The 25964-nt window shown below is 42.5% G+C and overlaps 1 protein-coding gene across 1 annotated transcript in view; it reads right to left on the bottom strand.

Annotated features, from left to right (window-relative positions):
* Nucleotides 1–25964, bottom strand: part of LOC124776710 (serine/threonine-protein phosphatase 2B catalytic subunit 2-like) — a gene marked incomplete in the record, with an annotated part of 781818 nt that overhangs the window by 303863 nt on the left and 451991 nt on the right. Inside the window, 1 exon segment of the mRNA XM_047251823.1 lies at nucleotides 3456–3580. Within this exon segment, the coding sequence (XP_047107779.1) occupies nucleotides 3456–3580 (125 nt within the window).

The raw sequence follows: 25964 nt of genomic DNA, 5'->3' as shown, positions 1-25964 counted from the left end.
AGTGTGGGAGGAACTTGATTATCGGCTTGATGTCTGCCGAATCACTAAAGGGGCACATATCGAACATTTGTGAATGCCTAAAAAAACTTTTTGAGTTTTTGTATGTGTGCAAAGCATTGTGAAGATATCTCAAATAATAAAGTTATTGTAGAGCTGTGAAACCGCTTCAATCATTTGTAATAACCCTGTACACTTACGAAAAGAATCGCAACAGAAACCAGGAGTTGTCCGACTTGAACCGAAGCTGATAGGCATGTTTCTGCAGCTGAAAGATGTCTATTCGAATTTCCCACCACTATGAGGATGCGAATCAGGTTTGCTTTAAATACATGCTGTAAGGTTTTCTTTAAATACATGCTGTAACGCTCATGAGCACTAGTTACCTTTCAGATTGGACGTGGTGCGTTGTCCTTGGTCAAGAATGCATTTAAGGCGTCAAAGACGACATCATCAACACCTCACTGAATTTGAACGAGGTCGTGGAATAGGACTACGAGAAGCTGGATGGTAGAAATGTAGCCACTGTACATGACTTCTGGCAGCGGCGGTCACGCGAATGTACGTTGGGAAAGATGACAGGGATACGGACGGCTACATGGCGTTACCGGAAGGGAAGACCATCGTGTTCGGCGTATGGTTCTGGCGTATTGTATTGCATATGCAGCAGTGAGCAGCAATTGGCACCACAGTGACACAACGAACTGTTACAAATCGGCTACTTCGAGAATAGCTCCGAGCCAGACGCTTTTAGCGTACACTCCACTGACCCCAACCACCGCCATTTGGGACTTCAGTGATGCAAGTAAGACCTCACTGGAGGGTAGGGTGAAGGTCTTATGATTTCTTGCGAAACCTGACTCTCCCTCGGTGCCAAAGATGGCCTTATGTTGGTTAGGAGGAGGCCACTTGTCGGCCTGCAACCAATCTGTCTGTATGATTTACGCACTGGACCTACACTTGAGGTTACAGTCTGGGGTACAACTTCGTATGACAAGAGGGGCACTCTCGTCGTTATTTCACGCACCCTGACTTCAAATCTGTACGTCAGTCTGGCGATTCGACCTGTTGTGCTGCCATTCGTGAACAGCATTCTAGGGGATTTTTTCCCAACAGGATAACCCTCGGGCACATAGCGCTGTTGTAAACCATCATGTTCTGCAGAGTGTCGACATGTTGCCTTGGCCTGCTCGATCATCAGATCTGTCTCCAATCGAGGACATATGGGACATCATCTTACGACGACATCAACGCCATCTTTTTTTTTTCTTTTGGTCATCAGTCTACTGACTGGTTTGATGCGGCCCGCCACGAATTCCTTTCCTGTGCTAACCTCTTCATCTCAGAGTAGCACTTGCAACCTACGTCCTCAATTATTTGCTTGACGTATTCCAATCTCTGTCTTCCTCTACAGTTTATGCCCTCTACAGCTCCCTCTAGTACCATGGAAGTCATTCCCTCATGTCTTAGCAGATGTCCTATCATCCTGTCCCTTCTCCTTATCAGTGTTTACCACATATTCCTTTCCTCTCCGATTCTGCGTAGAACCCCCTCATTCCTTACCTTATCAATCCACCTAATTTTCAACATTCGTCTATAGCACCACATCTCAAATGCTTCGATTCTCTTCTGTTCCGGTTTTCCCGCAGTCCATGTTTCACTATCATACAATGCTGTACTCCGGCGTACATCCTCAGAAATTTCTTCCTCAAATTAAGGCCGGTATTTGATATTAGTAGACTTCTCTTGGCCAGAAATGCCTTTTTTGCCATTGCGAGTCTGCTTTTGATGTCCTCCTTGCTCCGTCCGTCATTGGTTATTTTACTGCCCAAGTAGCAGAATTCCTTAACTTCATTGACTTCGTGACCATCAATCCTGATGTTAAGTTTCTCGCTGTTCTCATTTCTACTACTTCTCATTACCTTCGCCTTTCTCCGATTTACTCTCAAACCATACTGTGTACTCATTAGACTGTTCATTCCGTTCAGCAGATCATTTAATTCTTCTTCACTTTCACTCAGGATAGCATTGTCATCAGCGAATCGTATCATTGATATCCTTTCACCTGGTATTTTAATTCCACTGCTGAACCTTTCTTTTATTTCCATCATTGCTTCCTCGATGTACAGATTGAAGAGTAGGGGCGAAAGGCTGCAGCCTTGTCTTACACCCTTCTTAATACGAGCACTTCGTTCTTGATCGTCCACTCTTATTATTCCCTCTTGGTTGTTGTACATATTGTATATGACCCGTCTCTCCCTATAGCTTACCCCTGCTTTTTTCAGCATCTCGAACAGCTTGCACCATTTTATATTGTCGAACGCTTTTTCCAAGTCGACAAATCCTATGAAAGTGTCTTGATTTTTCTTTAGCCTTGTTTCCATTATTAGCCATCTACAAACAGCATTAACCGTTCCTGTATTGACCGACCAAGTGCAACAGGTGTGGAACTCCATCCCAGAAATTGACATCTGGCACCTATGCAACAAAATGCTTGCAGCTCGTCTGACTTGCATTGAACATTCTGGCGGTTACAACGATTATTAATGTACCAGTATTGCATATTTGCAATGGCTTACCTCGCGCTTACATTAACCTGTGATCTTGCAATGTTTTCACTAAAATATGTTAACTAGACAAATTTATACCCAAAATTTCATTGCTCTACATTAATTATTCTTTTGGTGCTGGGACTTTTTTTTCGTCGGTGTACTTGTACTACGGTGTGTGCTCAAGACATTCACCACTGATCTTGTAATCAGATAGTATCGGGTTCTTTCTCTTTGTTACAGCCGTTATCTGACATCAATTCACTTTTAAAGGGAGCTGTCATTCATTACACCAAGTGTAAATTTGTGGTGAATCATTACACACACACACACACACACACACACACACACACACACACACACACACACACACACACACACACAACATTCGCCGAGCACTATACAGTACTACGTTCTATTCATCAGCAATTTGCTCATGAAATCCACCTCAAAATGATGATTATAATACAGTTCAAACAACTGTGATTCGACAGGTACGCGATAATAAAAATTTGCGATCTGATTCATCCTCCTAAATTCATACATAGTGCGAAGAGGCAGCACACAATCACATCGCGAGCACCCTCCAGGAGGCGATCCCCACTCGTACGTGCGCAGGACGCGCCCAAGACGCCAGCAAGATTCCAGCCCAGCCTAGAGGTCGCCGACCAGTGACGAGGTAATTCACGCACTCGGGCGCCGCATTGTATGTTAATGCGGCGACCCGACCATTCGCGATTCCACTTGTTTCCACGGTTCACCAAAGGCGCCTCTGCCGTGCATTCACATAAGGCTTCGCCAGTGCAGCGACGACCGCACGTGCAGTAGCATTAGCGCTCGCCGGTTTCTTCTCACATGAAACTGTGTTGGATGCACATGTACCCATTCGAATAAGAACGTGCTACTCACCTCTATACTAAAATATCCTCGATCTACGTAGTCGCCTAGGAAGAGGTATTTTGTTGAGGCAGGTGGGCCGCCCACCTCGAAAAGTTTCATCAGGTCGTAGAACTGTCCGTGGATATCTCCGCAGACTGTAAAGAAAGAAAAATTCATAATTATAATCATATGCGTAACTAACATAACTGAAGTGAATATACGTACCTGTGAGAATAATACGCTAAAAGGCACACCTTTCCTGGCCAAGGTGAAAACACCGCTTTTGTTCTAGATTGGAGTGGAAGGCTTTAATAATTCAAAAGGCGAAATGAAGTAAAACAGGGACAGTCGTAGTTGTAGAGGGGTTAAGAACGATTCCCCATTTTCATAATGCACATTCAAAGAAACTGTATTAGCCGATGCAAGAATTTACAATAATTAACGTTCCATAAAGGCAAAAACGTGCGTCAGGAAAGTTATAGTTGCAAAGAAAATGATTATAGGATCTGAAAAGTTTATTAAGTTCTTGAAAGCCAAAATACAGAGATTGGCGAAATGGCTAATTATCAAAATACAATAGTCGATACCGGAAAAATTCGGCACCAAATAAATAACGTACTACAGCTGACTGTAAACATAAACCAGTACTTAGTGATCTAGCGGTAAATCGCGTGCCTGGATATCGACACGACGCGGGATCTAATCGCGGTCTGACCGCGTATTTTTTCACTGTGGGCTTTAACGTAGCCTTCACCTGTCAACGATGCATTAGCCACAAATTAGACGTGGTCTGTATTCGTATTCCACGTTAAACTGTATGTGCCCTTTCCCTGGTTAGATAACTGGGGTAAAGTGGTGTAAAACTGAAATACATGCATCACGCTACCATTGAGCCACAAATAATAATAATAATAATAATAATCATCATCATCATCATCATCATCATCTTAGTCTAACCTCGCACAGAGTACAGAACCTCGTCAACAGAATCCGAACATATTTTCATAGAAACATAAATAACTCCTGTCTTATATAAAGTAGTCTGCAACGCAAGAACACGTAAAAACAATTCGGCTATAAACATTAACGATCTGCGGAATGGTAGAAGCAATAATAAAAATGTTTAGGAAAATTCAACGCTTTCCTTTGTTTTACTGTTTAAATTATAATTTTAGTGACATGACTGCAAAGCCATAACAAACTGCTTAAAATTATTTTTATACTAGATATTTTTTCCGTACTAATATGACATATTGTACTTCCTGCACTATTTGATGGTGTTATTTCACCTGTAATAATGAACGATTCGGTTCCAGATGTGTTGTTCATATTTTCAGATGTACTGGTATTGTGTCAACATAGACTCTAAAATTGTTATTACGAACCAGACATTATATTATACTAGCGAGCCTCCTCTGCTTCGCACAGGTAGCACTAACAAAGGGGCTGTAAGAGCTTCCCCTAAGCGATTAGATTAATATTGAGAGGGTGCTTAGGGCACGACTAGGATTTCAAAGTAAACAGGAAGACGCAACTCTGAACGGTTTTCACGAGTTTGAATATCTTTGGCGTGCATATACAGGGTGTACAAAAAGTCCGGGACCACTTTCGATTATTTATTGCAAAAGAACTAAACATTGTACAGATGTCATACATATTGCATTTTGAAGAGAAACTCTGAAAGTTGTTTTTTTAACAGACATTCGATATGCGAACCATGAGTGACCCGGCAGACGTCATTATGCCAATCGAATTCTTTCCATATCCGTCCCAGCATGGCATCATCGACTGTGGAAGTAGCTTCCCGTATTCTCTCCCAGAGCTCTGCGACCTCACATGATAGAGGCGGTACATACACCAGATCTGTGTCCCCACAGAGAAAAAGTCACGCGGAGTGGGATCTGGTGATCCGAGTGGCCATTTCATGAAACAGCCGTCCCCTTCTGTAGCACGGCCGATCCATCGATGCGCCATCTCCTCGTTCAGGTAACTCACGAACTTCACGCTGAAAATGGGTTGGAGCCCCATCCTGCTGAAAGATGAACGGAGAGTCCGATTGCATTTGAGGCATCAGCCATTGCTGCAACATGTCCAAGTAGGAATATCCAGTGCTCTCGGTGAAGAAGAATGGCCCGTACAGTTATCGACGTGACAAAAAAAAGTTCTGTGAATCGAACCTCAGTGCCGGTACTCTTTCTTTTTTTTCCACGTAGTTCTACTAACAGACATGCGTGACAGGACACGAAATTGAATGATAACCGAGAACCGTATACGAATGTACACAGTGTTTGTCTTGCAATACACACACTGAAAAACCAGGCAGATGAAAAATTTTGCCATTCGTTACAAGTGATGTATGTTGCAGTAATTATTGCTTTCCATGTTTCCATTATCAGCGTCATCGTGATTCATGCAGTGTTCCGCAGGTTACACATTGTACTTCTCACAACTATACTGACTTGACAAACTTCTTGTGTATCCTTTTTTGATTTCTAATTTGCTTACCAATTGTTTTTCTTTTTTCAGGACTAGAATGATGAAAATCGTAAATGAATAATTAAATAATGATACTCTGGACAGTCATAATAAACCTTTTGTTAGAATTGTAAATGAAATAAAAGCAAAGAAGTGGCGACTGGAAGATCAGATCAAAACATCTCGCACTTTCGAAAGTATGTGCTTTCTCGCTCGGCTCCTGATTCCTTTAATACTAACGATCATAGGCAGTATATAAGTATGTGTGAAATTTTGGAACTCCATTTCTTTGAAAACGGTTGAGGGTTGCGTCTTCCTGTTTACATACACTGAAGTCCTAGTCCTGCCCTACATATCTTGTCAATATAAATGAAATCGGTGATGGGAAGTTCATACGGTCCTCTACTAGCAAGTAAACACCTAAGAACGGACCACTTATCTGGCGTAGTGGCAATAATGCAGACAATAATGCAGACAAACTTTCCTCGTGAATCGGTCTATTAGTGAAAATCCTAACAAAATCCCTATAGTAGTGCCTGAGATTAGCCTTCACATACAGAAATCCTTAAACAGTCAAGCACTCATATCTACGTCAGATATGAAATAGGGTGATACATCGGCATTGCAACGGAAGTCTTTCCACATAGCAGTTACAGCATGTTACTGCTGTGTCTATTCTTGTTATTCTTCCTTCTTTTAGGTGTAATCCACAGCTACTTCTTTGTATCAGCTGGACACCGTCTTCATCATAGACTGTACCAACATCCACATGAGATGAGACATTTAAATGTGGCATCATATCACAAATATTATCTTAAGTTATATTGCTTGTGGTCTGCAACATAATACATAATTGTCAACATACTATTCCTTTTATCTCTTAAGATTTGACGTCTTGTGGCTCTCGAAAGCACTTAAATGCAGCAAAGTGTGACCATGATAAAATAAAGCTTCGAAGCACAATGCTTACTTCCCACCCATGTGGGGAAAAAGCACATTACTAAATTAAAGAGGAGATGAATCAGTTTGCAGAGTTAAATTCTACACCACAGATAAAAGAGTGGTGGAAAAACTTTCTGCAACGTAGTGGATGACGGCGACGACGAAATGGAAGGCGCACTACCTATTTCAGGAATTTATTGTCACACTGCATTTACTATAACAAAACATAGGAAAGCTAAGCCCTCCGTTACGATCACCTTTAAGTATTCTGGTCTGAGGGAAGCACTATTTCGTAACGTTCTTTGCTGAAGGGTGTAACCATGGATGCCGGCCGCTGTGACCGAGCGGTTTTAGGCGCTTCAGTCCGGAACCGCGCTGCTGCTACGATCGCAGGTTAGAATCCTGCCTCGGGCATGGTTGTGTGTGATGTCCGTAGGTTAGTTAGGTTTAAGTAGTTTTAAGTCTAGGGGACTGATGACTTCAGATGTTAAGTCCCATAGTGCTTAGAGGCATTTGTCACCATCGATGCAGCACATTATCCGACAAAGGTATTCCTATATAGAGTAGAAACGAATCGCCCGCAATAAAAGCCAAAGACTACTACTTCATTTGCCAACATACTGAATCATTACTCGGCTGGCCTTATACCTTATCTTCAGCAACTCGGCATACTCGTCGGATTTGTCAGTGTTAATTGTACAGGGTGGACGGCAGTTATTCTTGCCGAAACCTGAACAAGTATATGCATTAACAGACAGCATTCCAAAAATAGCGTATGAAGAGTGCTGGGGACACAACGTAACAGCCATGCCTATAGGCAACGTAACAACACTCTCCAGATGGTGGACAGAGACACCCACAGTGACAGCAACAACAGTGACACTGGTGAGGACGAGGATGACGAGGAGATGTAACAGTACATAATATACATAGAGTTATGAAGCAGACATAACACGCCAAAATGTAGTGGCAAACAGTATGCAACAGTCAAATGATAGTTAGGGATAGCGAATATTAGAGTAAATGTAGTTGAAGGTGCTGGCTATCTAGCAAAGAAAGCATCCAATGTTGTACATGAATGAATATCTAACGTTAGTGCGCAGGATTAGTAATACCATTTTTCTACTACTAACTACAAACTATTGTGTTGTGGCTGGCGGTCAACAGCTCTAAGAAATCAATCCGAGAAATTTACCCTCAATGACAGCCGGTGATGGTACTAACAAATCTCTATCCTATCATCGTTTTACATTCTACTTAAAACAACCAAATTTTATTTATTTTTCAACCTTAAATTATTTGGTTATTTTTTTAAGTATATATTCCCAGTCAAATATTGAAGACAAAAAAAAATATGACCAACGAGAACTGTAATAAGTATGAACTGTTTTAAACTATTGGATAAAAGGTCTTTAACTTTGCAATAAATAAATACATAAATAAAAGTAAGTTTCCTACCCCTCTCCACGGGACGAGAGTTGTGTACGCCATTTCTTTGCCTAGAATGGCATACATGTGAAAGTATGACAACGTTTTCGAAATGTTTACGAATCGTTGAACTGAGTCGGAATGGGGCACTAGCCCGGAGTTCACCTAGTCTAGTGGGAAACCGCATAATAATTACATCGGCCTAGTCGTTAATCCGCCGAGTGGATTCGATACGGAGCCAGCGATCCTCCTTGAGTCCCGGAAGCGGCGTGATAAAGCGCCCGAATTATCCAGGTGGGTTCTGGTTAAGGGAATCCATATGAAAAACACAGTATACGACGAATTCAATTCCTTGGCAGACTGTCTATGTCACACAAGTGCACAACTGCCAAATCTTGCTTCGGTCTCAGCAATCAACGTCAGTGGACCGAAGAAATGGAGGGGCACGTACTGAACGCCTTGCCCGGTTGCGGTAACGACGCAGCTTGGCGGTTGAAGCTCTTGGTAGTATTCATCTGGGTCGTAAAACTCTGAAATTTGATTTTTCGAAAACAATGGAGAAGCGTAGCGTACCATACCACCATTATTTACAGCTGAGTATGTGCTATGATCGTACGAAAGCTGAGCAAAACCGGTGACTGGAAGTGTGTTGTTTCCCTTGTAAGTACAAGAGATCTACCACAGCTCAGTGTGGCAGGCAGGCACGATGACAGCTGAACCACGCACACATGAAAATTCGGGATCTGTGTGTTCTGGTACAGAGGAAGACCGGCCACGCCTTCTTGCCTTCGTAGGTGGACAGGGAAGCAGGGCGTATTTTGCTGTGGACGCTGAACAACAGCCGCCTGGGGCCGCAGGCAGCCGTGACGGCGCGGCTAAGTGACGCCCGTTGCCGCACGAGCGAGCGTGTCAGCCGAGCCACGCTTGCTTTTCGTTTTTGCCTGCGCAGTTTGCGGCGCCGAAGCGTGCCGCTGCTAAATCAATTGTAATTAGCTGGGTAGGCGGCTTGCTTGACAGGCGAAGCGCGGCAGCCGCGCCGGGGACAGCCTCACAGCCGACGGGCTGACAGAGCGTGGCACTGGGCAGCGAGGGCGCAACAAGATCACTGACACTACAAAGTGTCTGCACAGATGACGTAACATTCCATCTATTTGTTTCGCGTAGTGTAGCCTTTCTCTAAAAAGGAACAAAATGTTTTGTTAACAATTTTCGATCTTCTCATTATAGCCATTGTACTCAATTTAGTTTGCTCGTTACAATGGGATAAACTTTCAGCAGATTGTATTAAAACCTATTACAGCAGTTGTCGAAAAGCACGGCCTCCAGAAACGTAAAACAACTACAATCTGAGGAATATGAGTCCACTCCTTAGAGTTTCCGCCTCGGTCTCATCATTGTTATGAAAAATTTAATCACTTACTCCAGAGAAAAACTACAAGTTGCCACTAATTATTTCTTACTTGTGAATATACACCGAGGCGACAAAAGACATGTGACAGCGATGTGCACATGTATAGAAGGCGATAGTATCGCTTACAGAAGGTACACATTGGTGGAGCTGTCATTTGTACTCAAGTCATTCATGTGAAAAGATTTCTGACGTGATTGTGGCCACATGGCGGAAACTGACAGACTTTGAACGCGGAATGGTAGTTTGAGCTACGCCCGTGGGACAGTCCATTTCGGTGATCGTTAGGAAATTCAGTAGTCTGAGATCCACAATTCCAAGTGTATGCCGAGAACACCAAATTTCAGCCATTACCTCCCACCACGGACAACGCATTGGCCGATGGCCTTCACTTAACGACAGAGTGGCGGCGTCAAAGGCAATATACAAGCAACACTGCGTGAAGTAAATCAATGTAAATTTACATTTATCATGTTTTCCCTAAACCGTCTGAGCCAAATGCCGACACGGTTTCTGTGGAAAGAACGCTCGAGGTTTTTTTCCCCCAACATCTTAAGCTCCATCTGTAACGAGCACTTCATCAACGGAACGTAGTATCGTAATTTCGTCTTTTTAAAAACCTTTGTTGCTTTGCCTCTTCAAGGTCGCTGTTTAGTAGTTTTTCTAACGTTTCGCCAGCACTAGTGGCTAGCGCTGCCAGAGATTCAACCTCTACTCCGGCATTATTAATTTTGGGTAGTTCGTATGGCGAAACGTAAAAAAATACCTAAACGATGGTCTGGATAAGATCCCGACACGCACGTCTGCAAGTGACTCGTCAAGCAGTGCCTGTGAAGCCTCAACAATTTGACACAAATTTGATGAGAAGGGAGTGTGACGGGGTTGTAGCCTATCCGACGACATTTAATCTGTACCTTGAGCGAACAGTAACGGAAACCAAGGAGAAAATTGGAAAGGGAATTACGATTCACAAATAATTATTAAAATTTTGAGATGTGTTGATGACACTGTAATTTTGTCACAGTTGGCAAAAGATTTGCAGCAGCAGTTGAACGAAATCACATTTTGAGGCAACAGGGAACTGTAAATTTGGTAATGGAGGGAAGTGTGTGAGGCTGAAGGGAGAAACTAATACTGCAGAGTGTGACCACGGCTCGATGGCAGTACGCGGGAGCAAATGGACACACACTGAAGTGACAAAAGTCACTGGACACCGATTTGCACAAATACAGATGGCGGTAGCATCGCCTACAGAGGGTTTAAAAAGGCAGTGAATTTGTGGAGCCATCATATGTACTCAGGTGATTCACATGAAAACCTTTCCGACGTGATTATTTCCGCACGACGGGAATTAACAGACTCTGAACACGAAGTAGCAGTTGGAGCTAGACATATGCGACAATCCATTTCGAAAATCGCTACGGAATTCGGTATTCCGATATCCACACTGTGAAAAATGTGCCGAAAATATCAAATTTCAGGCATTACCTCTCATCACAGACAACACAATGGGCGACGGCCTTCACTTAACGACCGAGAGCAGCGGCATTTGCATCGAGTTGTCAGTGCTAGCAGACAAGAAACACAGCGTGAAATAACCGCAGAAATCAATGTCGGGCGTACGACAACGTATACGTTAGGACAATGCGATCAAATTTGGGATTAATGGGCTATGGCAGCAGACGACCGACGCGAGTGTCTTTGCTAACAGAACGATATCGCCTGCAGTGCCTCTCCTAGGCTGGTGACCATATCGGTTGCACTCACACGCCACGAAGCCATGGACCCAAGTTGTCAATATGGCACTGTGCAAGTTGGTGGTGGTTCCATAACGGTGTGGGCTGCGTTTGCATGGAATGCACAGTGTCCTCTCATATAATTGAATCGATCATTGAGTGGAAATGGTTATGTTCGGCCACTTGGAGACCACCGGCAGCCATTCATGGACTTCATGTTACAAACCACGATGGACCACGATGGACTTTTTATGGGTGACCACGCACCATGCCACAATTGTTCGCTATTGGTTTAGAACAACGTTCTGGACAATTCGAGCGAATGATTTGGCCACCCAGATTGCCCGACATGAATCCTACTGATCATTAATGGGACATAATCGAGAGGTCACTTCGTGCACAAAATCCTGCACCGGGAACACTTTCGCAACTGTGGATGACTACAGAGGCAACATGGTTCAGTTTTTCTCTCTGGGACTTCCAACGACTTGTTGAGTCCATGCCCCGTCGAGTTGCTGCACTACGTCGGATAGGAGGGGGTCCTACACTATACTAAAAGGTATCCCGTGACTTTTGTCATATCAGTGTAAGTCACAGTAGTTATCGAAAGATGAAAATGCTTGTACCGGACAGATTAGTGTGGTGAACCACACGAACTTAAGTCGTCAACAACAACAACAACAACAACAAAGCGATACCGCCCGCCATGAGGCAGCTCACCGTATACTAGTGGTGGGAAATATTATACAGTAAAAGTGGTGAATATTCTTGGTCACCTTAGCCTCTCATCGAGTGTGGATACTTAGCGCTGTTGGTGCTCCTCGGTTTCTCGTTTCTGATTATTTTCTTGAGATTACACTATACTATCCAAACACATGCATAATGAGTTAAGACAAGGAAGGATTTAACGTTCGGTCGACTAACACAAGCTCAGACAGAACTATGGGGAAGGAAAATTGGCCATGGCCTCTGCAAATCAACCCTGGCGTTCGCCTTAATACATTTAAGAAACGATGGGAAACAAATCTGGATGGCAGGGTGGGGATTTGAGACCCACTCATGTCGAAAGCGAGCCAAGTGTGTTAACCAATGCACTACTTCCCTTGGACGACACTTGCGAAAAATCGTTCTCAAAACTACACTGGCCATTTGTAACTCAAGTCCGTCGTACTGGTATGCGTACTCTACGAAAAAGTATTTCCTAAGCAGATTATGTGAGAAAAGTGGGCCGGCCGGTGTGGTCGTGCGGTTCTAGGCGGTTCAGTCTGGAACCGCGTGACCGCTCCGGTCGCAGGTTCCAATCCTGCCTCGGTCATGGATGTGTGTGATGTCCTTAGGTTAGTTAGGTTTAATTAGTTCTAAGTTCTAGGCGACTGATGACCTCAGAAGTCAAGTCCCACAGTGCTCAGAGCCATTTGAACCATTTTTTTGAGAGAAGTGGAATCATCTCACAATCTCCACGCACATCCACACAGTAAAGTTTTACCAAACTTCACGAACGTTACAGAAAACAAGCTTCACTAGCGATTTACCCATCCTACTACTACTACTCGGTAGTTGTGACAACATACAGTACAGCACGGGTTTTGTTTCTTTCAACTGAATTTGGACTTACACCGTCAAGTAACTACGAGGACACAACACATTACAAATCATTGTTTCGTAAGAAAGTCAAGGATTGCTAGTCTCTGAAGTGACCGTACTGATCACAGTCAATTAACATATGAATGGAGAGCATAGTTTAATAATTAATAAAATAATCTCGGTTTTCAAGCCGCCTCAAGTGGTTAACTACCCAGCAGCTTTCGGCAGAAGCCACCACTGCCGTTGTCAAGTTGACTGTCGTTTAGATCCCGCTGCCGTGCTTATATAGCCGCGCTGCCGCCAGTGACGTCACTGGTGCTCAGTTACGCACCATGTTGCTATATAGCCACGAATTCAGGAGAAACGCTGCAGGCGATGTAGCTTCTAGCCTACTCCAAAATAAAATCAGTGAAGTTTTTGGCCAGAAGGTGGATTTATAGCGTGAGATTCATTCCTAAGCTACATAGAATAAGAGAAGAGTTATCTGAAACAAGCTGGAGCGACTATCAACGAGTTTACTGGCACTTAAGCTGAGACTCCATACTGTTGCAGGGCTTGAAGTTAAATGCTCAGGAAGAGAACTTGTTTTCCTATTGCAATGGACAATGATTGATTAAGGAACAACAAACTACAAAACACATACTGAACTGCGATTTTTGCTGTCGCTTTTAGCACCATCTACTCAGTGCAGCCCAGTCTGCAATAAAAATACTGCCTACAACTCGCCTACATCTAGAGTTGCGTTTCACAAGCCTTCACTAAACCACATTTTTTAATCCAACCGCGGAAGATACACAGGAAAAATGAATATTAATACACTTCGATACAGAGTCTGTAAGGATCATAGCGATCTCAACAACGTCGTTACTGTGGGGTATGTGACGAGTCGGTTGAGGATTACTGCCGCACCCACCCACTGATACTAATAATTTATGAAGAAACTTATAGGTCTACCTTAAGTCTTCTTTTCAAACCCCATCTCTCTCTCTCTCTCTCTCTCTCTCTCTCTCTCTCCCCCCCCCTCTCCCTCCCCCCTCCCCCTCCCTCCCTCCACATCCCACCCACTCTTATCTTCTTGTTCAATCTATCGTTAATCTTAATAAGGGTGCCAGACTATTAAGTTTTCAAGAATCGAGGCAGGAAGGTTTTGTAAGGGAGCTTCTTGGATAACGAATTACAACCCTCCTTCGAATAAATCCGAGTCTGGCCTCTGCTTTCCTAACAGCAAGATTAACGTGCTTGTTTCGTCTTAAATCTCTCTGGATATACTGTATACTGTTGTAAACGATTCTCGTCCCTGATGAATAGATCGCGTACCCAACCAGAATCCGATATTATTGTTTATAAATTGCACAAGCAAACGATGATGAATGCTGCCTCTATTGGTTTATAGGACGAAACGCTTTTTTTTTGTGCGTTCGAACTTTAAGGCTTTGATTGCAGCCGATTGCAAAACAGATTTTAAATACAGCCTGAGTATTCGATAAAATAAGGCTTCCGCGAGAGATATCCGAAAAGCAATTAACTCCGAAATCTGGATTGGTTATCTCGCTTTGATCATGAGTCCGAAATGTGTATAACATCACTTCGTTATTAATACACTAACGTGAACTTCAGCAACTGCATATTCTGCTAATTAGCAAAATTGGCTCATTTTTAACTAGAAATATTTCGTGTTGCAATCACAAATTGAAAAATAAAATGTTTTTACACTGTCAGTCAAGTGGGATATCTCAAGACTACACACCATCACACACAACCTAATCTATTTTTATGATCTTTTTATATTTTTTGGGTCACAGACGCGTAATAATATTTAATGATATTTTTGCCACTTGACTGTAGAACTTGTTTATTTTGTTTAACTACCATGATTGCGGCTTTAAGCCATTATCAAGGATAGCAATTATGGGTATAATTGGACTTCGGTAAGTGAGGCCATGGTCGAGAACCACGGACCATAGGTAGCAGACTGCACGAGACGTCATTTTACTGAAACCAATATGTAAATCACGTGACTCGGGGCACGAAGCCCAGTACATCATTGCACGTTCATAGTGCATAATTTATGACATTTTTGTTACAGAGCAAATGTTGTGCTTTTCACTAGAAGCGGAAGCAAAGAGCTTCACATATGCTCAGGCAAGTCTTGTTTTGCATCCTGCAGATTAGGTAAACTGACGAAAATCTCAGCAGTGAAAGTGAACTACTTTAAAATATTTACAGAGATATTTTCATGAGTTGAAAATTAGAGTGTGTGTCGATCCTTAGAAGTGAAACTAGATAAAAGCTGGCGCTTTAAAATGACAGAACGTTAATAGCTAACTCACTACACGAATTCTCTACAATACTTTCTAATATATTACGTCCACTGTTTTGGTATCTGTACTGGATTAAGCAGAAGTCATAACATGGGAACGCTTGATATTGGAAAAACGGACATTGTGAATATAAACGGATTTCATTTTTTATATAAGCGTAATATAATATTTCATACATGTTATTTAAGAACCGACAGAAAACCAATGGTGCCTGCAAAACCGATAGCTCGTCTTCTACTCCAGTGGAAGCGTTGAATTAAGACTAACAGTGGAACAAAAACAGGCATTTACCAAATAACTCTAATTCTGTCGTCGGTGAAAATAACTGTAAATACTTCTCTAACGACCACGTGCAATAACGATAAGCATCGCATCAGTATTAGGAATTTCGGAACAATTAAGTTAACTTTACTAATAGGCAATACGACAAGTCATTTTATTGTTAAAATCTACTTATGCTTGATTTCAGGTATAAATGAAAAAAAACTGTCAGATCGACTTTGCATAGCGCGTAATGACAGAGATTCGGCTTGCTGCAACGAGTTCAGCTTACTGTCTAGAGTCACGTGACTTAGATGTTTGTTTCAAACATGAACACGGCAAAGACTGTGTGTGTGTGGGGGGGGATCAATGTTGTATATTTCAAGAAGTACTGAACTGGGTGTCCTCGCGTGAATGTAATTACCAATTCAACAAAATAAAGGGCAGAAAGGTAGCAAATATGTTTTCCAGCTATAAAACTGGTGAGCCACTGAAGAACACCAATACAGTAGTCAGTGGTGTTCATTCTGTGGCTGAACTACTTTATGGCTGGAAAAGATGTTTGCTATTTGTCTGCCATATATTTCCTTGATTTTGTTCTTATCTACGCGCTGAGACACCCACTTCAATACATTTTGACGATGACTTCACTTCACAGAGTCTCATTATACATAACATTGTTTTAAGTGGTAATGACTTAAGGCCAAATCATGATACTAATATAAAATATCAGTGAAATAACATTCAAACAATCTATATTACTTCGTTTAAAATGGGTGTGGGTAAGAGACAAAATGCAGGAAAGTTAGACGAGCAGAATGTATATTCATTTCTTTTTCCTCCCCCTGCACTGTTTTGTGTCAGTCTGCAAATATAATCTTTCTCCAATAATAACATCACTAGTTGGTTTACATATGCCACTCTGCTAACACCTGCTGTCGATAGAAAGTTGCCTGACGAAGGACAAGAACACGTGAGCATGAGTGACGTATAAATTTGTTTCAACAGTTTCTTCCCACTTCTCATTTCTTTATTAGATAATCTGGAAGGGCAGGCGTTCTACTGACGACAAAAGAATGAAGGGCCTGTTCCCCGCCTACGGCCATCCTCATTGGTTCAGCAGCCTCAATAGTTAATATCTTACCCTCTGTTGTGACAGAACTACTCTTGACTGAATATTCCCAAGAGAAACACCCTGAATAGTGATCGTATCAAGCTAGATATCCATGTGTTGAAAGCTTTCCTGAATGCCACATTGACCTCAGATTTTTAGTAAATGCATTAAATCACGACTGCCGAAAAGAGAAGTACGCAAGATTCTCCCCGTCTGTAACATCTTCCGAAAATCCCAATGGATACTCGCTTTCGTATCAACGACTAAGGCCGTCTAATACCCACGTTTAAGTAATGTAAAAGTATTCTCGAGATTGACAACCGAGTCGAATGGTTATTAACCCACCAATAGCCCCTTCTTATCGGCTTGATAAAGAAACATTCCAGAACAGACGGCTGGATGATCAAGTTGCAAACGGAGACAACAAATTCGTGAAAGTGAACGAAAGACTGCGTTGGTGGTGAACTGACAGATTATTAACAATAACATTTTCAATTCGATCCCTTACGTTACAACACTCTTAAAATACCGGCATTTTAAGTTGAAATTGGGTATAATTAAATTCTAGAAAAAGTGCTGGTGAAACTATATATTAGAAATACTCTGATCACAGGTGGCGAAGGTTGACAGAGAAGCAGTAACGCACAGATCTGCATAACATTAGCAAATATTAAACGCTCGCTAGTCGACCGGTAAAATATGCAGTGACAAAATTGATTAAGTCGTATGACAGCATTTAAATATTAATATTTTGTAACTGGTTGGTAAACTCCGGGAAATGAATTTTAATGTCCAGTTTCTCATTTGATTTATCATCAGTAATACCCGTTATCGTTCAGAAACCATTTACTTCCTCATTAAATATAGGTTTTGCTGTAATTTACATAAACGTGTCGACATTCTTGTTTTAAAAATATAATGATCTGTATTTAATTTTAGAAATATTGTGAGCGCATGTAACGATGACTAACAGTAAGCTAGCCGAGGAAATAATAACAGCTCTGTGAAGTACGTGGAGTAGAGATTTAGTACGGAAAGGCATTGTCTTGCCAGCAGTTTGCTGCCAGGGTGTCAACAATGACGTGTTCGGAAACCAACGACACGCATCCATGAAATAAACCATGCAGTAAACGGAACAAAAAAAGGGTGTGGTGAAGCCAGTTATAAATTATGTTGCATACTCATGTTCAAACGCTCCATTGCTCTGCATCAACAACAACTCAAATTTCGTATCTACTATAGCATTGAGCTTTTAATGCCAGCTTTCACACACAGGCGTATGAAGCCACTTGCGAACCAGATCATAAGCAGCTCATCTTTATTCCTATTTACTACCAGACGGGTACTGTCTCCGCTATTACAAAATGAGACCAGCTGGTGTGCAAGATATATGAGACGGGCGACACAGCATCAGACTTTGAAAATGATGTAATAATTCCAGTTCCAAAGAAAGCACGCGCTGACAGGTGTGAATATTATCGAAAGAAGAGTTGGTTGACAAACACTATATAAATAGAGGATTATGGATAAATGTAGAAACACGCGAGGCAATACTACTTAACTTCGAAGACGGGTTCACGAAAGGCAAAATACGTTTACTGCTTCTGTGGACTTGTAGAAACGAAGAAACCTTTTGAAAACGTTCACTGAAATACTCTTCTGAAGGTAACAAGGTACAATATAGGGTGCGCAATGCTGTTTAAACTTTTACAGAAACCAGATGGCGGATGTAAGCGTTAAGGGATGAGAAGGGAGTGAGACAGGGTTGTACCCTATCCCCAATGTTATTCAATAAGAACATTGTGCAAGCAGTAAAGCAAGTTAAAGAACAATGTGGAGACAGAATTAAATTTGAGGGAGAAGAAATAAAAACTTCGAGGTTTGCAGAGAGATTGTAATTCTATCAGAGACAGCAAAGGATTTGAAACAGCACTTGAACATACCGGAGAAAGCCTTGAAAGGAGAATATGATATGAACTTCAACAAAACAAAAACAAAAATAATGGAATGTATTCCAATTAAATTCAGGTGTGCTGAGTGAATTAGATTAGGAAATGAGACATTAAAAGTAGTAGATGAGTTTTACCATTTGGGCAGTAAAATAACTGATGATGGCCTAAGTACAAAGGATATAAAATGTAGACTGGCAATGGGCAACAAAAGAGTTTTCAAGAAGAGGATTTTGTTAACATCGAATGCAGACTTAAGTGTTAGGAAGTCATTTCTGAAGTATTTGTCTGGAGTGTAGCGTTGTACGAAAGTGAAACGTGGACAATAAATAGCTCAGACAAGAAGGGAATAAAAGCTTCGGAAATATGGTTCTACAGAAGAAAGCTGAAGATTAGATGGGTAGATCGTGCGACGAATGAGACGGTACTAAATACATTTGGGGAGAAAAGAAATATGTTGTTTAACTTGATTAAAAGAAGCAATGGGTTGACAGGACACATTCTCCGACATCAAAGGATCACCAGTTTAGTACTGGAGGAAGTGTAGGGGAGAAAAATTGTACAGGGAGACCATGAGATGAATAAGGTAATCGGTTGCAAAAGGATGCAGGTTGCGGCAGTTATTCGGAGACGATGAGGCTTGCAAGGAATACAGCAATACGGAGAGCTGCATCAAACCAGTCTTAGGACTGACGACCACAACAACGAACAATAACATGAGCTTGTATTCAGTTAAACTTAAAAGAAAGAGAAGAAAACTATACCCATCGTTCAGTGGAGTGAAGTGCAGAACTCGGTCCACCTTCGCAAAGAGTGCAAGAAAACATTATTAGTAAACGTAGCGCTGACAACGTTTCCCCAGATTTGACGAAACATGTACCGCATAATTACTGCAGCCGCGCGTGTAAGATGTGAGATGTATATTAGAACTCGCACGAACATTCCGTGCTCCCTGTATTTAGGCAAGCAAACTAAAAAGTATTCTCTTGAGTGAGAGATCGCAAGTTCAGTCTTTAGTAAAGCTCATTTGAAACTGTTTTGTTAACAATTATGACACGAAAAATATTATCTGCTAATGACTCACCATATGCATCACGAGGACGACAGAAGATGAGTATCTGGGAGGTGCAGGGATCAAATTCCTACGGGATGTTTGTATTACACTTCACAAAATGGACATCGTCGACATTCAAGAAATGTTCAAAACAAAGCACTAACTCGGACCACGAATACCAAATGAAAAATTATGCGCCACAGTGATCACGAAGGTCCGCACCATTAAGGTCTATGGCGAACTCCTTGGGAGTTACAAACCGTGCAGGGCGTTCAGCTAGTTATTCACTCTTACAGAATGCATGTATAATCTTACTGGTATAAAGGGGAGACGAGAACTCGTGGACGGTGATGGCATGCAACCTAATGCGAAACAATCTGTCGTGGTACTTACCGTGAATCTGGCTATCATTTTAGGGCGTAGCTGCAGACTATGCGGTACTGTGTTTTATAGGCACGTAAAACACAAACATCCAGAGGCTGAATTTGTCCAGTAGTTCCAGGTGCTACGAACTGTAACGTTACACACTTTTCAGGAGGGATAGTTTGCTCTAAAGGAGTATAGTTTTTATGCGTGGACCAGTAGTCAAGCAAAATCAAGTTATTCCGACCAGCAACTGGCCAAAACCAATTCTGGGCCGATTCCGCAGTTTGAAGTACATCGCCGCGTTTATGCTTTCTTTGATATTTCGTTATCTTAATTCTTCCGAATCTGTAGCATTGTTTGAAGTTACGCAACTATCCACTATTTCCCTTGGAATCACTGTAATCTATGTCGCTCGCAATTTGATGTGCATGACGCAATAGTTCACTATCATGCACATCCTGTAAATAGTATCGAGCATCCTTCAAATGAGCAAACACCAGATTTTGTAACAAGTGTGCCTTGTCCTCCCTTGAATATCCGTAGTTTTTCTTATGCACTACACGGCCTTTTTACTACGCTGCGGACGATATTCCTGGTACATACGAGGGTTGGAACTTAAATAGTGGCAACTATTTATTCACAACTCATACAAAAGAGTTACATGTTTGCACCTGTTACTGTCCTCCAAATAAGTCACCAGCGTTGTGTAGAACCCGTTGCCAGCGATGTGGAAGGCCTAGTGTACCGTTAGCAGAGCCTGTTCTGTTGATGGTGCGAATGGAGCCGTCTACTGCCTGTCGAATCTCTGCAACAATTCTGAAGCGAATGCCACGAAGTGTTTCCTTCATCTTCGGAATCAAAGTCACAAGGACTTAAGTCCGGGGAGGATGGTGGATGGTACAGTACTTCCCAGTCCCATTGACCAAACAGAGCAGCCACAGCTTGCGCTATAAGCGCCCGCGCATTGTCGCGCAAAATGATGGGTGGGTTGCGCCGAACGTGTCGCCGCTTCTTTCGCAAAGCTGGTCGCAGGTGATGCTCCAAAAACGAACAGTAATACTGTGCATGGACGGTCTGCCGTGGAGGAACGTAATGCGTTAGGGTACCACCATCACAGTCGCACACGAGAATCACCATAACTTTAGACCGCTCCATTTGCACCATCAACAGAACAGGCTCTGCTAACGGTACACTAGGCCTTCCACATCGCTGGCAACGGGTTCTACACAACGTTTGTGCTACTTTGAAGGACAGTAGCAGATGCAAACATGCAACTCTTTTGTATCGGTTGTGAATAAATAGTTGCCACTATTTAAGGTCCAACCCTCGTAATTGTGTTTCGTACAAGCTCCTTGGACAACGATTGTCCTTTACTACGTTTCACTGGAGATGGGATTTGTGGATCCCTATCAGACAGGAATGATTAAGTACATGGCTCGACACCTGTTTCAATACCACTTTCACTTGTTAAGCACGTATCCTCATCGCGATACTCCTCATGTACACTGCCGCACCTTCAGCGTGTACGACACCACACATGCCACAGACTCATCTTGCAGAAACTTTAATATTTCGTCTGCCACTTCTTTCTCACTCTGCGAAATTTCTTGGGTTCCTTTCTGACGAAATGTCAATTTCGATAACTGTTGTTGTAGATATAATGCAATACTTGCTTTGTTTATCGTTGCTCTTTCTCTGCTTTGTATCAACACCACTAGCACTATAGCACTGTTTTGAGTTACTTGTTGACTAACCATTTGAAAAACGCTCCACAGCCGCATGTTGTGCTCTCCACTGGATACCTACAGTTCCATTTCTGTTAGCAGCCAATGTTTTGGTTGCATGGAGGACAATATGTGTGGTGTTGAATGTCGTACACATCATTGGCCTTTTGTGACCTCGCAGCAAGGAGTTCCTTGTAAGTACGCATGCCAAATTTAAGAGAAAACTTATAGCAAAAATCTGGACAGTATGCCACTTTCTCTTTGCTCAAGCCTTTAATGTCGTCAAGAGAGAGAGGAGCAGAAGGGGAGAATACAGTGAATTCCACTTGAATGCTGTCCTGCAATAAACCACTGCCCGGAGATACCATCACATGGGCAACTAGTTTTACTGTTAAGTGATGTTTGTGTAGACCATTCTGTAGCACTTTACAAAATAGCGTACGCAGTGATTCTTCCCGCACACACAATATATAATTATGGAGACTAATGCTTTTTGAACACTTTCGTAGCTGTTTCGATTTTCTGAAACTGTCATAGGTTCATCCTGTCTACAAGCTGTTCAGGCTGCAGCGTCAAAAGTAGTTTGTTGGTTGGCGTATCTCGTTTGCTTCAGTTTCCAAATATCGCGCCGCCAAGTCGTGTGAAACATATGGTCAAGTGAGAGAAGGCCGACACAGGATGTGCTTAAAACTACTCTCACAACATATTTAAGCTAGCGTGCGCTTATGTCCACGTCTACTGTCTGGTTGTAACGATGTTCATGTACACTGTGCAGTTTAATAGAAATAGCAAACACAAGGAATTCCTCCATTTCATGCACTAAAGTTATGACATTTCCAGTACCACACGAACACGTAGCACAAAAAAAGTTGAAGAACGTTGCTAACCTTATTATTTCCGTTTAATGTGTATCATCTTAACCGTATCAGGGACAGGGCACGTCTGGGACGACGACTAGATGGAGTAAACAAAGCTCGCCGTTTTCCGGTCGTGACACAGACTGCTCAAGAACGTAACGAGCAGCATGAACTTGAGGAAGGTTTGCGTCACCCAGAGAAGATGGGGGTCCTTCACAAGAAAGAGTGATTCCTACAGCACTTTAATTTACTGTTCGAGTGTTGTTTCTTTCTATTCTTTCTGCTTTTTTTCTTTTTGAGAAAAATTCTGCGAGTCTGAAATAATATGCAACGTCAGGCGCCGTCACAGCGCCTGTAATATACAAAGTGTAGGTGAAATAAGTGTGCGTGGCGCGGAAGACTGCAAACTCGATGCGGAGGAGGAAGGTTGCGAGGGGACACTGCTTCACTTGAATGATTTAGAGTGACATGGACTGCGGCATTCCAAGTGCCAGGATCGATGGCTGATGCGAACATTCACCTCCGCACTACGACTAGATGGTGTATTACATTAATTTTGTGATTGTACTAAACGGATTTTAAATACGGTTGGGTTCACTTCTCGAGGCCAGCAAACGCAGAGCTTTTATAAGGCTGCAGTTGAAGACTAGTGGCAAATCAGTGTGGACTACTGCCTCTGGATACAGCAAGACATGCCGTTTAAGCAGAGAAACGGTAACTGCGTGAATCAGAGTCATGCAAAATCCACCTATCAGAATATGATATTGCACACACAAAAGCCAGTGGAGCTCAATGACAGTAAATACAGCTGAGCAGTTACACTCACAGAACGGAAAGAGCAGAGGAAATTCCGAAATTTTTAGAATACCGGATTATTCACGTAAAACAAAACGTTCGCTCTGACAATACTTTGCGTCAGCACGTTCATAGGATTTACGATCAATCAATCAATCAATCAATCCCGCGCAATACATGACGCAGCGAAACAAAAACTACTCTAAGGCCCGATCACATATTTCACACGAAATCGTCGGTGCTTAATCATTTATTAGCACATTTTTCGTTCTCACTGAAAGTGTCATAAAGAATAATTTTCGTACATAACATCGCAGGCCTATGATCACAATGCACATGCCGAGCGATGATCTAGTAGTGGGATCCTCTACCAGAAGATACAAGAAGTCAACACAGAAACTTAAGTGCAAAAATTTGTAAGTTTTTGCAGTTAATTACAAAAACAGAAATATTTCATGATTCATAGCGACCACCATAATCACGGAGGACGAATGAGCTCTAATATCAGAATAACTCATTCCACCAATTATGATAGTGTTTGTAAAAGAGGGACTCTTACCACAGTCTAAATAAATGTGCTATATTCGTTGTACATCTGAGTACAGCATCATTTACTCTGTTTCCATGTTGGTGAACTGTCTACTTGTACGGAGACAGTCGAGCACGTTGTGAAAGAGAGCACTTTCAGGTCTAGGAAAACAAGTACGAGGTCTCACATCGCTAGCTAAGCTTACCGAAAAGACGCACGAGGACAGCGGACATTATTATACGTAAGACAAACAACACACTCATTCACCATCACTCCACACAAGACTGCTGACAAGGCGAGCACAGCCGCGAGTAACGGCTAGTACTTCAATAAACAATTGGGATTATCGTAAGTTGTCCCAGTTATTATATACGAACTCATTTCACTGGTGCTCATACCCTGGAACATGTGTGGCTGTGCTATAAAAGTAGATCAGCTCAACGGACACCTCCCCGTATCTTATACTCATCGAAGACACGAAGACAAAATGGTTCAAATGGCTCTGAGCACTATGGGACTTAACTTCTTAGGTCATCAGTCACCTATAACTTAGAACTACTTAAACCTAATTAACCTAAGGGCATCACACACATCCATGTCCGAGGTAGGATTCGAACCTGCGACCGTAGTAGTCGCGTGGTTCCAGACTGTAGCGCCTAGAACCGCTCGGCCACCCCGGCCGGCCACAGGAAGACACATTAAAGCCTAAGACAGCAAATAACGTACAGGCAATTTTCCAGTCAGAAACCTCCGTTGAAATAAGAGGGGCGATCAGTAAGTAATGTAATAATTTTGTTGAAAGCAGGATGGTTTTATTTACGATTCAAATACATCATACTACTCCCAACTCTTCTGACTACAAAATCTTATTTTTCAACATAATCTCCCTTCAATTTGACGGCCGTACACCACCCTACTGGGTGGGCCTGTATGCCCGCATGCTGTCGGTCTACTGGTATACATCGGAGCCAATGTCTTGCTGCATAAACAGCCTCCCCATCACGCACGTACTGCTTCCCACAGCGCGTATCCTTTATTGCCAAACGGATGGAAGTCCGAAGATGCGTGATCCGGACTCTACGGAGGATCAGGAAGAATAGTCCAATTAAGTTTTGTGAGCTCCTCTCGGAACTTGTGTGAGGCACTGCGGTGTCATTGACAAGGTGAAGTTCGTTTCGTTAGCATGTTTTTGGCTACAGACATGCTGAAGGCGTTTCTTCAATTTCCTGAGGGTGGCACAATAAACTTCAGAGTTGATCGTTGCACCATGAAGGTGGTCATCAGACAGTCCCAGAAGACCGTCGCCATGACTTTACCGTCTGAGGGTGCAGCTTTGAAATTTTTCTTCGGAGGAGAGGTAGTATGGCGCCGTTTTTTTCGGTTCGAAGTGTTTAACTCACGTTTCATCGCCTGTGGCTATGTTCGACAAAAAATTGGCACGATTTGCCTCGTGCCGCCAACGTAGTTCCGCATGGTTAGTGGTCGCGGATTTTACAGTCAACAACGTTGATTTTTATTCTGTTAAAAATCGTCATAGTGCCTTCTCTCAGACAATTTTACCACAAAGCAATATAGAAAGCTCACTTATGGTCTTTTTTTCATAAAAGTATTGTGCGCATAAAAAGTGCTTCTTGTCCTTAGATGTTGTCATCTTAGTGTTTTGCCACGTATCGTGACACGGTTTTGTTGTTGTAGGCCGCACCAAAATGTTCCGGTATACTATTTTTTGTGGTCCTCATTCTCTACTGCAAAGCACGGAGCACGTTTTCGAGATTCTGCACATTATAGACCCCAACGTTCTTCAGTTAAGTGACGAGAAACTCAGAGAGAACACACTTCTGAGAACCTCAACTGGTGGACGAATGTGTCAGCATACCTACAGAGATGTCCAGTTATGGAACGAGGCGTTTCACTGTGATCCGTCGATCACCTAGAATGAGTATGTCCGCACGTTTCAACACTGCAAGAGTCACAGTAGTGTGGGGCCGGTTGGCAC

The sequence above is a fragment of the Schistocerca piceifrons genome, chromosome 2, assembly GCF_021461385.2.
Source record: "Schistocerca piceifrons isolate TAMUIC-IGC-003096 chromosome 2, iqSchPice1.1, whole genome shotgun sequence".
Classification (NCBI taxonomy): domain Eukaryota; kingdom Metazoa; phylum Arthropoda; class Insecta; order Orthoptera; family Acrididae; genus Schistocerca; species Schistocerca piceifrons.
Note: the sequence above shows the minus strand (reverse complement) of the source record. Positions and strands in the feature narration are given on the sequence as shown.